Source organism: Bos indicus, chromosome 6, assembly GCF_029378745.1.
Source record: "Bos indicus isolate NIAB-ARS_2022 breed Sahiwal x Tharparkar chromosome 6, NIAB-ARS_B.indTharparkar_mat_pri_1.0, whole genome shotgun sequence".
In the NCBI taxonomy this organism is placed as follows: Eukaryota; Metazoa; Chordata; class Mammalia; order Artiodactyla; family Bovidae; genus Bos; species Bos indicus.
Genome location: NC_091765.1, coordinates 67,502,029 through 67,518,095, shown reverse-complemented (window position 1 = coordinate 67,518,095; position 16,067 = coordinate 67,502,029). Strand labels below are relative to the sequence as shown.

Sequence of the window (16,067 nt, the reverse complement as noted above, 5' to 3'; positions counted from 1 at the left end):
AGCATTCACACAGCAGTTCTTATGTGAAGAAGCTACTTAATGCCCAGCAATGAGTTGTCTTGGCCAGCAACATCCTATAGAACCCTCCCCAGGAATAGCTGCAGAGGCTAAACCACAGTGTTGCCAAGGAAACAGCTCACAGGAGGGCAATGCTGTGTTCAGGAGTATACCCCACTGGTTCCCTAAGCAAGTAACAGGCCAGAAGATGAGCCCATGGCCTCAGAATAGTGCAAATACTGTTCCCTAGCTACCTGTTTCCTCTAGGACTCCCTGTTGACCTAGGGACATTAAAAAGGCACCTCTGTGGTTCATATGTTTGAAGCACTAAAATGTCTTATTTATGCGGGGCCCAAAGAAACCTGTGTACTGCAAGACTTGGGTTTCAAAGGATTTATTATGGCTCTTGCTTCTAAGAATGAGCTGAGGCCTCCATATTTAATTTTTTTTTTTAAACTACACACTCAAGACCCACTTCCTTTACCATCTTGCAAGTCTCATGAACAAGGGTGGGGCTGCTTCTATCACATGCCAGCTTGTAGGGCACATGCCAGCTTGCTGGGACCCACACAGCATGTCCTCTACATGTGACTTCTCATTTCCCTGTTTACTCTGAGGATCTAGAGGCAAGAGCAGGCAAAGTCAAGGTGAGTGACCCATCTACCCTCTTTTGTTGACTGCACCGACTTGAATACTGCAGCAGTGGTACTGTGTGCTGTGTGTGCTAAGTCACTCAGTCGTGTCTGACTCTGTGACCCCATGGACTGTAGCCCACCAGGCTCCTCTGTTCATAGGGATTCTCCAGGCAAGAATACCAGAGTGGGTTGCCATGCCCTCCTCCAGGGGATCTTCCCAACCCAGGGATCAAACCCAGGTCTTGCAGTGGTGCTGCTGCTGCTGCTAAGTCGCTTCAGTCGTGTCCGACTCTGTGTGACCCCAGAGACGGCAGCCCACCAGGCTCCTCCGTCCCTGAGATTCTCCAGGCAAGAACACTGGAGTGGGTTGCCATTTCCTTCTCCAATGCATGAAAGTGAAAAGTGAAAGTGAAGTCGCTCAGTCGTGACGGACTCTTAGCGACCCCATGGACTGTAGCCTACCAGGCTCCTCCACCCATGAGATTTTCCAGGCAAGAGTACTGGAGTGGGGTGCCATTGCCTTCTCCACACAGTGGTGCTAGAACCATTTAATTGAAAAAGTGCTTAAATGGTTAAAAAAGATTATTATACATGCTGTACATATGGAAAAACAAGACCTTTTAAGGAACACAAGCTGTGGCTGGCTTCTCTGAGCAGCACCTTAATATGACCCTGGAGAATCATCTTTCCAGTCTGTTCAGTTCAGCTGTCTTCTATCCTTCCCTGTTCCCTGTCTAATGGGAAAAAATAAAACATTTGTCCTGAGTCTTGTCACAGTCTGTTTCTTGCCTTCCTCCTCATCTTCCTGTCTAACTGTACCCTCATCGCAACAACATATGCATCTGTTAACTGTAGCTCCTTCAGGGAGTTGGCTGTGCACAAGGTGTAGCCTACCTTACGGTCATCTTCACGCTTTCCTCCTTCCTTCCTTCCTCGCCTTGACTCCTCCTGCGCCTCCCAGCCACATCCCGTGTTTCCCTTTTGACCTTGAGGAGCTGCACTGAAAGTGCTAGGGGGCTTTGATGAAAAAGGAGAAGCTATAGCCCTTGCCCTAACAGTTGATGAATACTTTTGATGGGAAAGCAAGCTTTGGCTACATTTGGGAACATCTTAAAAAATCTTTAAATCATTCACTGGAACGTTTTTTTAAAGCTATATATATATAGCTTTATATATATATAGCTGCAGCAAAAGAATTAAAAATAGAAGAATCCACCCAGAGTGTGTAAAGAGATCTTAATCTATAAAGCAGGAAATAGGAAGGGCCATGTGAATTTGCTGTGTCTTCAGTGCACTTGTTCCCTTTAGTTTACTTACTTTTTGTTTATTTTTCAATGGGATAAAGTGAAACTCCCAAGTGCATTTTTATCATTGATAATGTTACCACACCCCAGTTACCTGGGGATGGGTTGGTTTTCCCTTCTCCCCACGGAATAAATTTTCTTCTGATGGTGCCAAAAAGTGTTAGTACTGAGCCGGAGGACAGAACATTCTAGACACGGTACTTTAAAACTGACAATCTAGTTCTGTTTCTACCATGAACTGTGCCCCTTATCCCATCTGTGCCTCCGTTTCCTCCTCAGTTCAGAGATAGCAGTTTGCATTCATGCTCTTTTTAAGGTCCCTTTTGCCCAAACCTTGTGACTTCTTGAAATGGTGTTTGGTGGGGTCACCCACACAGTCGGGAAGGAGGAGCGAACAGCAGCTACCCTCAGATCCGGATGGAGATTATTCAGCTTTCTCTTATATAGGCCATCAGGTTGTCATTCACACACTTCGCTGAGGTTTTTAGAACAGGAAAATAGGTGGGGTTAACTTTGTCCGTGAGAAACGTCTTCAGTGAGCTATGATTTCAGTTAAAAGATGTGTTTTTGTGACAGGAGCATCTCTGGAGACCAGAAGGCTGTTTGTATGCTCCCCACATAAGGCAGCATGATTCTTTCCACCTGTAAGTAAGATGGCTCGGGCCTTTATCTTCAGGGCTTGTTCTGGGCTTGATTCTCACTCTTGAAAGCCAGAAATTATGATGTTTGGAAGATAGTTTCCCCAGGTGTTGTGACAGGGTTTTGTTTGTTATTTGAATAAGCATGGTGATGATGTCATTTTAGAAAATGTTCAGCCTTAAGAACACACAAAAAACCCCAAAATTGCTGTGTGTAGAAATGTGATCAGTTTGAAAAGTATTTGTGTTAGAATATTTAGTGTAGAGAACTGAAGGCAGAAGTCTAGGATCCCAATTCTAGTTCAGGATTTGCTGCAACCTTAGGGGGTCACCTTTGGCAACTTCCTCATGTGAGGTCCCCATCTGTACAACAGGGACCCTCTTTTTGCCTACCACCCAACACAGTATATTAGAGAAACAAGAAATTAAAACGACAGGTTCTTCATGAACTTAATTTTGGAATTGCTTTGGAGGACTATTCAGTCCCATGTACAAGTTTTGGAAATGCATATTAATTTACCTTGAAGACTCAGAGAGTCTTGTTATGCAAGAAATTAAAAATTGGGAAGAAAAACACTGATTTGAATACTGGATGACTATGAAAACTACACTCAGTCACATGAGAATAAAGCCATCAAGGCCAGCTGACAACAGTTTTTGCATTTCTGATTTTTTAAGTTGCATTAGGAAAAGTTGTTTGCAGTTTTTAAAATGTCATGGGTTTAAACTAAATCACCTCATAGGACTCGTTGATAAGATTTGTAAAAAAAAATAATAATCCAGGCTATCCCACTTGTACTTACCTGAACTATAACTTACTGTCTGGATCCACACATAAAGATGGATGCCTGTTATCAGACTTACAGGCAAAGCAGAGTGAAGCATTAAGAGCTAAGAAGCAACAGCCCGTGTCCCCACCTCCCCCGGCGATAGGACAAAGATGAGCAGTGACTTAATAAAAATCTTTTATTAAAAGCCATGTGGGCATCTGTTCTTCATGTCTCCTGAGATCAGAACTAGAGAAAAGGTTGTAAATAACAGGAAGGATTCAGTTATATATAAAATAAACAGTGAGGGTTGAGACAACGATTAGATTGCCCAAAGGATTGAATAAGAGGTTGCCTATTTGTGGGGATATTTTGAGGATCATTCTGTCTGGTCTGGAAGGGCATGGGTTTGATGAACTATCACTGTCCTTTCCAGCTTCTGATTATTTGATTGCATGGTGAGAATCACTGATTTATTTATTCCAACAAATTGCACTTAGATGTGGCTCTGTTTTCTCCTGGGTGAAACAAATGAGTGTTTACTGCCGATGAGCGAAAACTGAGGGGTGCCCCAAGATGTGTTAGTACCAGCTGAAACCATATTTCTAAGTATTTACTGGACCAGAGTCATTTGCGAAACACACTGGTTGTTTTAAGGGTTGTCATAGAAGTCTGGCCTCCTAGGCTGCTGTGGGACAGGAGAAGGTGGGAGGTGAGTGTTGATCATACAGACTGGTGGGCAGAGCCTGAGGGAGGTGCCAGGGCCCTGCTCCAGTGAGGGTTGGTTTGTGAAACGACAACTAACGGCTGGTCTGAGGACAGACCCAGCCCAGGGGAATTATTTAGGGCACAGGGACCAGGGAGAAATGCTGGGGGCTCATGTAGCTGACCACCGCCCTCCCTTCCACTTCATCATCACCTTATTTCTCGTTTCTTTCCAGTTTATAGAGTAGAAGGAAAGTAATCTTTGAGTGCTTCTTAAGTCTTAGTGTGTCCAAAATGTGCCTGGGATACTGTTAAAAGGCAGTTTTCTGGACTCATAATTTGATCTGGGGCGGGGGTGGGGTGCGAGGTAAGGACCCCGCGGTCACTCTACCTTTCCTGGGCCTCTGATTTCAAAGCCCCTCTTATTCCTTCTTGTTCCTCCTTGGGCCACCTGATGGAAAGAGCTGACTCACTGGAAAAGACCCTGATGCTGGGAAAGATTGAAGGCAGGAGGAGAAGGGGGCGACGGGAGAATGAGTTGGTTAGATAGCAGCATCGAGTCAATGGACGTGAGTTTGAGCAAATTCCAGGAGATGGTGAAGGACAGAGAAGCCTGGCGTGCTGCAGTCCATGGGGTCACAAAGAGTCAGACATGACTGAGCTGAAAAGCAACAACTGAACAAACAAAACCTGAAAAACAACATTTCCTCGTTGTATTTGAGTCCCACACAAACCCCTTTAAATTAATATTCTCTGTTATTTCTTTTCCAATTAATATGAAGATAAGGAGGGTGGCTGCATAGGCATCTCTAAGGTGGCCCAGTGATGCCTCCTCTTGCTGTCCACACCCTTGCATGATCCCTCTTCTCTAGTATGAATGGAGTATGGTAGCTGGGCTGGATAGAGTGTTCCTGGGAGATGAGCTCGCAGCAGACTGCAGCTTCTGTCTTAGTGCTCTCAGACTCCCTGTCTTTTGGAAAACCCACTGCCATGCTCTGAGCACTCTTGGACACCCTATGAGAATCCCCATCCCCATGAGCCATGCCACCAAAGCCAGCAACAGCCGTGTGAGTGAACTTGAAAGAAGATTCTCCAACTTAACCCAACTCCCCTTTACCACAATGTCACGAGCTTCGTGAACTTTTCAACTTGATTCAGAAGCACCCAGCAAAGCTGTGCCTGGACTCCCGACCCACAGAAACTGTGAGATGGTTTCTGCCTCGAGGTTTGGCATCCAACAATGACTAGCTAAACCAGTGGCAAAACCTAGGACAGCCATGGACCCAAAGAAGACTCGGCCAGTTGCCTCAGGCTAGAGTTGGTCCTCTTTCTGAAAAATAGGCTCGGTGTTAATATGGACACTAGAATGCATGTCTTTCCTTTTGTTTCTAAATCATTTCATTTTTATCCCCTCACAGCTGCATAAAAGCAATAATGCCCACAGCAGCCACTGACTGGCATTGGGTTTGTGAGGTTTCCACACTTTTTTGTGTGTGACCAACAGATGCCCTGCTGCACAGTGAAGCCCACTGACCAGCATCTGTCTCCTCCCTGCCCTTGGAGAGCGTGGCCCAGTGCTGGCTGCCAGCAGGTCTGGTGGCCACCAAGCTGGCCAGATGTCTGCATGTGATGTCTGTGAGCTGTTCGTGCACTTGGAGCTCATAGACCATAACCTCCTAGGAAACACCACTCTGAGACCTGGGGATGGAGGAGTTGTGTGCAGGATGCTTGCAAAGCCCTCCTCATGCTAGCTCAGAACTGAGAAGAAATAAAGTTCTTTCCTGGAGCAAACAAGGGCTTCTGGAGCTGGAATGTTCGGTATCCGGGGCTTTGCTGGCTGAAGCTGTGAACGGATGGGCTGTCAGTCTTCAGGGAGACTCCGTCTTTTCCTTCAGCATCTTTGCTCCCAGGACACCATTTCCCCTCGTGCCCAGTGCCCCAGTGCAGCTCCCCGAGCTTCCAGAGTCCCCTTGCCCTTTTCCTGACACAGCAGCCTCTCAGGCCCAGCCAGGCCAGCACTGTGCTTATCCTTCACCCAGAGTATCACATACCGTCCCACGAGCTAGCTGCCTGTTTTCTATTAGGAACCAGCGAATCCCTTAGTGGAATAGCTTGAAGCTTTAACAGACAGGATAATGTCCAAAAACCAGTTTGGGATCTAATACAGAGTCGCTGACTTATTTTGTCAATACATTTAAAAGACACTAACATCTCTGATGACTGCTATTTTTAGAAGAATGGAAACACACTGTTTCTTAATTCTGTGAAAGGAGTGTCCTTTTAACATCAGAGGAGGCGCACACACGTAACAAGGGAAATGTAAGGTTTCAAATACATAGAGCATAAACTCAGAATTGAGGATATCTTTGAAATGTTTTTAAATTTAATTTTTATTTTATACTGGAGTATAGTTGATTTACAATGTTGTGTTAGTTTCAGGTATACAGCAAAATGATTCAGTTATACATATAGATCAACTTTTTTTTCAGATTCTCTTCCCATATAGATTATTACAGAATATTGAGTAAAAGTTCTCTGTGCTATATATATACAGTAGGTTCCTGTTGATTATCTATTTTATATATAGTAGTATGTATATGTGTATCCAAACTCCTAATTTATCACGCCCTCACCTTTCCCCTTTGGTGACCATAAGTTTGTCTCAAGCATAATGTTTTACATTGAGTAAATATTTCTGTGAAAAACTCAATGTGTTTCTCTCCCTCTTGTTTCCTCCCTCTCTTCCCCTTTCCCTCTCTTTCTATTTTCTTTTCTGTCTTTCCCTCATTGGTGTGGATTCTTAGTTTGGTGAACACAAAGCCTTTTTTCGGTGCCTGTTCAGAGGTAGAAATCCAAGCTAGAAAAAAGCTAGCTATGTGTCATACCTCCCAGATGGCGTGGGGTTAAGTTCACTAAAATGTACCTGTCTTTAAAAGTCCCTTAATAGATCTGGAGTGGAGTGTTAGTCGCTCAGTTGTGTCTGACTCTTTGCAAACCCACAGACTGTAGCCCGCCAGACTCCTCTGTCCAAGGAATTCTCCAGCCAAGAATACTGGAGTGGGTTGCCATTTCCTTCTCCAGAGGATCTTCCCGACCCAGGGATCAAACCCAGGTCTCCTGCATTGTAGGCAGATTCTTACTGTCTGACCTACTGGAAAGTCCCAGAAATAGATCTAGTGGTGGAAGTTTACTGCAGTCATGAAGAGGTGTGCCCTTTCTGTGAATTTCTGGGGGGAAAAAAAAGGTGGTTCTTATAGTGGACTTAGGAGGATCAGCTCCAATAGCCCAGAGCCATTTTTCCAAAGCCAAAGTTTTCCAGACTTTGCCATTCCTGGAATTCTTCAGCTGTGAGTGCAGCTGCCCTAGAATTCCTGGTCCTAAAACCACAACCTGGATCGTGTGGGCTGGGCCACTAGCCTAGTCTTTGGCTCGAGGCAGCTCTTGAAACGAGCCAGTTATTTACGTTTTCAAATAAAAGTCACCAGCCATCTATTACTAGCAAAGTTGTTATAAGCAACCAGCCAGTTGTTATAAGCAAACTCAGGAGGAGTGAATTTCACTTGGCGCACTGATTCAAAACGAAACTCTGCCATCGGAAACGCCCGGAGATGAACGTGAAGTTATACACATACAAACCTGAAAACATTAGAAACGCGCCAGCTTTGTTCCCAGACAGCAATGGCCCAACAGCTCCTGTACTTGGGCTTATCTGTGGGATTGAGAGCCTTCGGGAGATGTGAACAGTGGTGCTTCTCCCATTTGCTCCCTTCTAGCGCCCCCTGGTGGAAACCCGTCCCAAACCGAGCCCTGCCTCAGCCATGTGCGCAAGGCCAGAGGTGGAAAGGAGACCTGCGCGGATGGGAGAAGGGGGAGCAAGCCTTCACAGGAAAGAACGAGAATATCAAATAAAATGAGAAGCCCAACTCCCTTATCCGTGAGAGACGTGCCAGTTCCTAAAGGTCACAGAGATTACGCCGGGATGTGATGCCCTTTTCCTGATTTGCTGGTACACGATAGATAATTAAAGACATTTGCTGGGGAATAAGCAGCAGATGAAAAGAACAGCGCAGATGTAAGCCTGGGAGAGGAAGCTCTGATTACTTTCAGTGATAATCCTCAACCCTGAGTATAACCTTCCAGCAGGCAAATAGTCATTGTCTGTCTCTGGGGCGTTTTAGACAGTCTCTGGCAAAGGCCAGGTATGCATGAATTTCTGCCTAAATCGGAAATTTTACAAAGGCGCAAAAAGGCTTTCTCTTTGCAGGTTAATGAGAAAAAATTCAAAGAATAGCTTCTGTAATCACTGTGGGCATTTGGCAGTGACTTCGTTTATTCATTCACCTGGACGACCTGTGATGCTGTAAATAGAAAATGACCATGAATCCAATAATCATTGTCATTTACTTTGGCATGAATCAACACTTCAGTCTGTAAGCAGACATGCCAAGTGTCTTGAGAGTCATGCCAAACAAGGATCATCAGGAAGCTGTTTGGCTTTTACAGTTTGTTTTTCACTCACTCATTGATAATTCCCTGGGCAGCAACTAGTTGCTAGTAACTGTTTTGTGCAGAACTGGAACCATAAACAAGGCAGAAGTGGGCCTCCCTGCTCTCAGCTGTCCTTGGCCTTCAGCAGTGATAGAACAAAACCTTATTGTGACTAAAGTCATGGCAGAGTCGGACCTTTATTTCAAGGCAGTTGTCTTTGCTATTGAATGAGGACAAATAATTTTTTTTATTGGAGTATAGTTGTCTTACAAAGTTGTGTTAGTTTCTGCTGTACAGAAAAGTGAATCAGTTATATATATACACATATATCCCATATATGGATATTGGATTTCCTTCCTACTTATGTCACCACAGAGTATTTAGGAGAGTTCCCTATACAGTAGGTTCTCGTTAGTTATCTATTCTGTACGCAGCAGTGTATGTAGCAATCCCAATATCCCAGTCCATCCCACCTCCCTCCCCACTCCTTGTTATCCATGTTTGTTCTCTATGTCTCTACTTCTGCTTTGCAAATCAAATGAGTATTTCTGAATAATCTTCCTCCTAAATTTTAGGCTGCAGAAGAGAGTAAAGATAACTGAGAGATTGTTGCTGGATTTATTATCCACTCTGCTAGTGTGTAGTCATGTATTATAAATTCAGTGAAGAGGGCAAGGCCTTTTCCTAGTCCCCAGATATTATGTCTGCTGACAAATACCAGCAATTTCCCTTTGAAAGGTCTATATATTTAATTTAAGGAAAAGACCCCGATGCTGGGAAAGATTGAAAGCAAAAGAAGAAGGGTGTGGCAGAGGATGAGATAGTTAGATAGCATCACCTTACACAATGTGGGTGAGCCTCATCTAATCGGTTGAAGGCCTTAATAGAGCAAAGACTGATCTCCACTAAGCAAGGAAAAAGTGGGCCATCAGCCTGCCTCTGGACTCAAACTGCAGTTCTTCCCTGAGTCTCCAGTCTGCCTCATCAGATTTTGGACTCACCAGCCCTCATAACTGTGTGAGCCAATTCCTTAAATCAATCTCTCTCTCTCTGTCTCTGATCACTTTGATAAATATGAGTGTCATGCCTACAAACGTGAAAATGCCTTTAAAAGAAGCCCTGCAGTGAATGTTTACTGTTACATCAATTTACTCTCATATCATTTACACCTTCTGGAGAGCTGTTGATAGTTGGAGGAGGGCCCATTAGAGTCCTGAGTGGGGCAAATAGGGTAGAGAATACTGAAGGTCAGCTCTAACCTACTTGGCCTTCTTCCCATTCTGTCTTCAGAGGGAGAACCGCAGTCCGCTTCTATCTGTTTACCTTCAATCCACCCTGTGAATACACAGTACATGAATGAGTTCTAGGAAGCTGAGTGATGGGAAAGGTGCGAAATTAAATGGCTAACTGCTCTGTTCTAGGCATTCCCCTTTGCTAACTTACCCAATCTTCTCATCCACAAGAGGAGGCTCATCATTATGCTCATGGACTCAACCAAGCTCTGTGGCCTTAAATTTGTGCTTGGTTGCTTTTTAGGTATGTGGCTTTGGACAAATTACTGAACCTCTCTGTTATTCAGTTTCTTCTGTTCAATGGGGATAATAACATTCAGTTCAGTTCAGTCACTCAGTCGTGTCCGACTCTTTGCAACCCCATGAGCTGCAGCATGCCAGGCCTCCCTGTCCAACACCAACTCCCAGAGTTCACACAAACTCATGTCCATTGAGTCGGTGATGCCATCCAACTATCTCATCCTCTGTCGTCCCCTTCTCCTCCTGCCCTCAATCTTTCCTAGCATCAGGGTCTTTTCCAATGAGTCAGTTCTTTGCATCAGGTGGCCAAAGTATTGGAGTTTCAGCTTCAACATCAGATCTTCCAATGAACACCCAGGACTGATCTCCTTTAGGATGGACTGGTTGAATCTCCTTGCAGTCCAAGGGACTCTCAAGAGTCTTCTCCAACCCACAGTTCAAAAGCATCAATTCTTCAGCGCTTAGCTTTCTTTATAGTCCAACTCTCACATCATACATGACTACTGGAAAAACCATAGCCTTGACTAGACAGACCTTTGTTGGCCAAGTAATGTCTCTGCTTTTTAATATGCTGTCTAGGTTGGTCATAACTTTCCTTCCAAGGAGCAAGCATCTTAATTTCATGGCTGAAGTCACCATCTGCAGTGATTTTGGAGCCCCCCAAAATAAAGTCTCTCACTGTTTCCACTGTTTCCCCATCTATTTGCCATGAAGTGATGGGACTGGATGCCATGATCTTCATTTTCTGAATATTGAGGTTTAAGCCAACTTTTTCACTCTCCTCTTTCACTTTCATCAAGAGACTCTTTAGTTCCTCTTCACTTTCTGCAATAAGGGTGGTGTCATCTGCGTATCTGAGGTTATTGATATTTCTCCTGGAAATCTTGATTCCAGCTTGTGCTTCTTCCAGCCCAGTGTTTCTCATGATGTACTCTGCATATAAGTTAAATAAGCAGGGTGACAATATACAGCCTTGACGTACTCCTTTTCCTATTTGGAACCAGTCTGTTGTTCCATGTCCAGTTCTAACTGTTGCTTTCTGACCTGCATACAGGTTTTTCAAGAGGCAGGTCAGGTGGTCTGGTATTCCCATCTCTTTCAGAACTTTCCACAGTTTATTGTGATCCACATAGTCAAAGGCTTTTGCGTAGTCAATAAAGCAAAGTTTTTCTGGAACTCTCTTGCTTTTTCCATGATCCAGTGGATGTTGGCAATTTGCTCTCTGGTTCCTCTGCCTTTTCTAAAACCAATCTGAATATCTGGAAGTTTATGGTTCATGTATTGCTGAAGCCTGGCTTGGAGAATTTTGAGCATTACTTTACTAGCGTGTGAGATGAGTGCAATTGTGTGGCAATTTGAGCATTCTTTGGCATTGCCTTTCTTTGAGATTGGAATGAAACCTGACCTTTTCCAGTCCTGTGGCCACTGTTGAGTTTTCCAAATTTGCTGGCATATTGAGTGTAGCACTTCACACCATCATCTTTTAGGATTTGAAATAGCTCAACTGGAATTCCATCACCTCCACTAGCTTTGTTTGTAGTGATGCTTCCTAAGGCCCACTTGGCTTCACATTCCAGGATATCTGGCTCTAGGTAATAATAACATTAATAATAACAGTATTACGTTATTATTACAGTAAGATCTTACTATTACACATTGAAATAGTGTAGGGAGTGAGCTGTGTGTATATGTGTGTGTGCTCAGTCATTCAGTCATGTCTGACTTTCTGTGATGCTATGGACTGTCCATGAGATTTCGCTCCTCTGTCCATGAGATTTCGCAGGCAAGAATACTGGAGTGGGGTGCCATTTCCTACTTCAGGAGATCTTTCTGATCCAGGGATCAAACCCGAGCTCCTTGCATCTCCTGCATTGGCAGGGGGATTCTTTACCAGTAGCGTCACTCCCATAGGGTGTGAATTAGTATATGATAATAAGATCTTACTGTAGTGTCTGCATATGGTAAAGGCTTTGTTGGTAGGAGTGGGGAACTGCCTCTCTTAGAAGGTAGGTTTCCAGGTGAGTTTCCTGAGTAGTTGCCCCACATCATATTATTGCTACAAGAAAATTGAGACATGATGTGACTTCAGGTTACTCTGACCCTAATGATCGCTCAACTCCATATCTGTCCTAACAGAGAAAAAAAAATTTGAACACCAGTTTCACCATTTCGTTTAGCATCTCATGGATTGATGTTTGATTTCGGATAAACTGCTGTTTCTTTTTCTCCCCCCACCTCTCCTTCTTCTTCTTTTATTATATCTGGAACAAAATGTTAGTTAGACTCATGACCTACTATAAGCTCCGGAAGCTGTCTTCTTCAGCCTTGCTGTCCCACTTAGTGAAAAGGACGTGGTCAACCTAGCTTTCTCTGCGGCCAGCATCAAGCTGTGAGATACCATGTGGTAGAGTGAGTTACTGAGAAATAGAGCCTAAATGTAGTATGATGGTGTAGAGATCAGGAAGGTGTTATTTAACAGTTATCTATCAGGTTCTTGTTCTAAACAAGCCTCTGATGTTATGGACAAGACAAAAAAGCATGCAACACAGACCATGAATCTAGCTCAATGGTTACAATCTAGCTCAATCAGTGGTTCTTAACAAAGGGTGATTTTGCCCTCAGGGGACATCTGACAATGCCGCTAAACATTGCGGTGTTCACACCAGTGAGGGGGAGGTGGGTATTAGAGGGGTAATGGGGCTGTTGCCGCTGGCACCTGGTGCATAGTGGCCAGAGATGCTGCTAAACATCCTGCAATATACGGGACAGCTCCCCACAACAAAGAATTCATCCATCTAAAGCGTCTAAAGTATCAACAGTGGTGAGATTGAGAAGCCCAGTGAGCGATGAAGGCTACACAAAGAAATATAAATGACCATGGAAGATGGTACCTAATTAAGAGCCACAGGGCAAGACAGGTCACAGCGCTTTGGGAGCCTGAAGGAAGATTAAATGGGAGTAAAGTACAAAGGAAGCCTTTTTCAGGCTGGAGGCAGAAATAGGCAAGATGTCTGTGAGAACAGCAAATAGAAGAAGTTGGTGTGATAGGAATTGGTGAACAGTAAGAGTCAGGATGGGTGATCAGATTTTGAAAGGCCCTGAAAATAAGGAAAGATACAATCTTGTTGCCATATGTTGTTGAGAATCCATTTTATCAATTTAATTTTTTCTTGAGGATTAACTGACCTACAGTATATCAGGTGTAGCTGTACAGCATAGTGCTTTGGTGCTGCACTGTGCAGGGCTAAGCTGCTGCTGCAGTCGTGGCTGACTCTCTGTGGACTGTAGCCTGCCAGGCTCCTCTGTCCTTGGGATTCTCCAGGCAAGAATACTGAAGCGGGTTATCATGCCCTCCTCCGGGGATCTTCCCGAGCCAGTGATTGAACCCGCATTTCTTATGCTTCCTGCATTGGCAGGTGGTTCTTTGCCACTAGCGCCACCTTGGAAGCCCAGTGATTTGGTACATGTATACGCTGCAAAGTGAGCGCCGCAATAAGTCTAGTTAACGTCGGTCAGCATACCTGGTTACAGTGGAATTATGAGAAATTTTAAGATCTCATCTCTTCGCAACTTTCAGAAACGCAATACAGTATTATTAACTATAGTCACCGGAGAGTCATTTTAGATGCTGAGGATGTAGAGCAGCTGGCTAAGATAGACTTTAGGGAAATGAGTATATAGGATGTACTGAGGGGAGGAATTTGACCAGTGGGGAATTTGACCAGTTTATTCAGTCACTGAAACAGGTTCAGAGCAGACTCTGGAGTGAGCCTGCCTGGGTTCTAGTCCTGGCTTTCCGCTTATAAGCCCTTGACTCTCAACATCTCTGTGACTCAGAGTCTTCATCTGATAAATGGGACTTCCTTCATGGGGTCATTGTGAGAATTAAGTGAATTAATGCAGAATTATAGGTGTGGGCTTATGAGGGCTTGGACTAGGCTGGTAGCAGGGCAGAGAAGAAGTAAAAAGCCGAATAATTTGAACTGAATCATGGAAGTTGGATATAAAGATGGGGCTTGGACAGAATCCATGATTTTGATGGACTCATACACAGACATAGGAAAACTGGAAAGGGGAAATGATTGGCTAGTTTTCTTATTAGGGCTTGGAAGGAAGATGATAATTCTGATTGGGTAAAAGGTGAGACAGTTGGCTGAATTAGAGAAATAAAAAATCTTTGTATCTATCACTAAAAATCATATACATTCAAAAAGTTTCCAATCCTAGAATAGGTATCTAACTAGTCACAGACCTACCTGATTTTCTGGGTCTTTGCTTTTTTTTTTAATTCACAAATTTTAGTTTTATATATTCTGTATTGAAGCATACAGAAAACTATAGAGAATAAATATAGCATGCCAGCAGTTATTCAAGGAGTAACGTAACCATTATAAATACTTAACTTCAATGATATTCAATGTTCTAGCTTATATTAGAACCTGTGACCATGAAGATCATCGCTTACCTTGCCAGATCATCTTACAAAGGTTTCTAGGCTGCGTACAGAGTTTATTCTGCTTTATTGTGACTGAATTGTTCTCTGTCTTCAGTAGTTAGTGACTCCGTTCTACAAATACAGTCAAGGTCCTATCTTCTCTTATTTCAAGGACTTTCATAATCTTACATCCCCACTCTTACAGTTCACTACTTGTTCTGCTGCTTATTTAGTTGCACCTGCTTATTCTGTCCCCCACACATTCAGTTTTCATTTTCCTGTTGGGATTGAAGCAAAGCAGGTGGGTGCTTTGAAAAAGTTATCATTTGATGCTCCTTCAAACTCTTTCATTCATATATTGATTTTGCTCAACAAATAATTGTTGAGTAATGATTAGGTGTCAAAAACTGTTCCAGCCTCTTGGGATCTAACTGTGAACAAAGTAGACAATGATCCCTGTTTGCATTCTAGTTGAGGAGACAGAAAGGGGAAAAATGATAAATTGCTTATCATGTTAGAATGTGAGAAATGCTATTTAAAAAAAGAATAGAGCAAAGTCAGGAATCCTGAAGTTAGCAGGTCAATAGTCATGGGTCAGGGTACTCTTCACTGAGATGGTGAGATTGGAGCAGACTTGAGGAGTGGAGAGAGGGAAGACTGACACCTGAGGGAAGAATGGTCCAGGCAGAACAGAGGTGAAGAGCCTTTTCTGAGAGCAGGCCTGGCCCGGAAGCACTGTGGGGCCAGTGTGGCCAGTGTGGGGGGTAAATGAGCATGAGTGCACTGGGGAGAGGGATGAGAAGGCACCAGGAGGCCAGACCACAGAAGGTTTCGAGACTATTGTGAGAAAATTGGCTAAAACACTCTGTGAAATGGAGAGCCATTGTGGGTTTTGAGACAAGGAGTAGCATGATCTGACCTAGGTTTTAAATTAATTACTCCGACTGCGGAAAAGAAACCATAGGGGGAGTTAAGGGTAGAGCAGTAGGAAGTTAGGAGGCTCTTGGTATAATTCAGATAATGGACCTTTTTAGTAACAGAAGTCTTGCCTGGAGAATCCCAGGGACGGGGGAGCCTGGCGGGCTGCCATCTATGGGGTTGCACAGAGTCAGACACGACTGAAGTGACTTAGCAGCAGCAGTAACAGAAGGGTGGGGAAAAACAGTAAGATTTTAAAAACTGACAGAAGCAGTTGAGACCCAAAAGCCTAATAATACACAGTGTAGTGCAAATATGTTGGGGGGGGGGACTCTATTTGAGTCTCCAGAAATCAACTTTGGGATGGAGAACAGATGGTTTCTTGGCTAAGGAAGAAAGCTATTAAATCAGAGGGGTAAAGGTGAATCTTTGCCTGATAGAAATGAGATGTTTGCCACTGGACTCCCAAGGTGTCTATAGCCCAAAGACAGAATAATGGCAGTGTCCAAATCGGAGAAAGGTGTGTTAGTAATACCTGAATCTGGTTTTGAAGGTCAATTTCAGTGAAAGGAAAAGGAAACAATATATAATTGATTACTGTCCTGGGTGTCTTTATTCTTATTCACCCTGTTCTATCCTGGAAGGATG

At 43.8% G+C, this 16,067-nt stretch overlaps 1 protein-coding gene across 2 annotated transcripts in view; it reads left to right on the top strand.

The window, feature by feature from the left end:
- The first annotated feature begins 489 nt into the window (after positions 1 to 489).
- TXK (TXK tyrosine kinase) overlaps positions 490 to 16,067 on the top strand; it is a 60,236-nt gene continuing 44,658 nt past the window's right edge. Inside the window, exons 1-2 of one of the 2 annotated variants that reach the window (XM_019962709.2) lie at positions 490 to 644; positions 2,513 to 2,580. In XM_019962709.2, coding sequence (XP_019818268.2) covers positions 2,565 to 2,580 — 16 coding nt within the window. In that variant the 5' untranslated portion in view covers positions 490 to 644; positions 2,513 to 2,564. Of the gene's footprint in view, positions 645 to 2,103; positions 2,581 to 16,067 lie in introns of those variants that run through there. The other variant, XM_070791411.1, reaches the window with a different exon arrangement.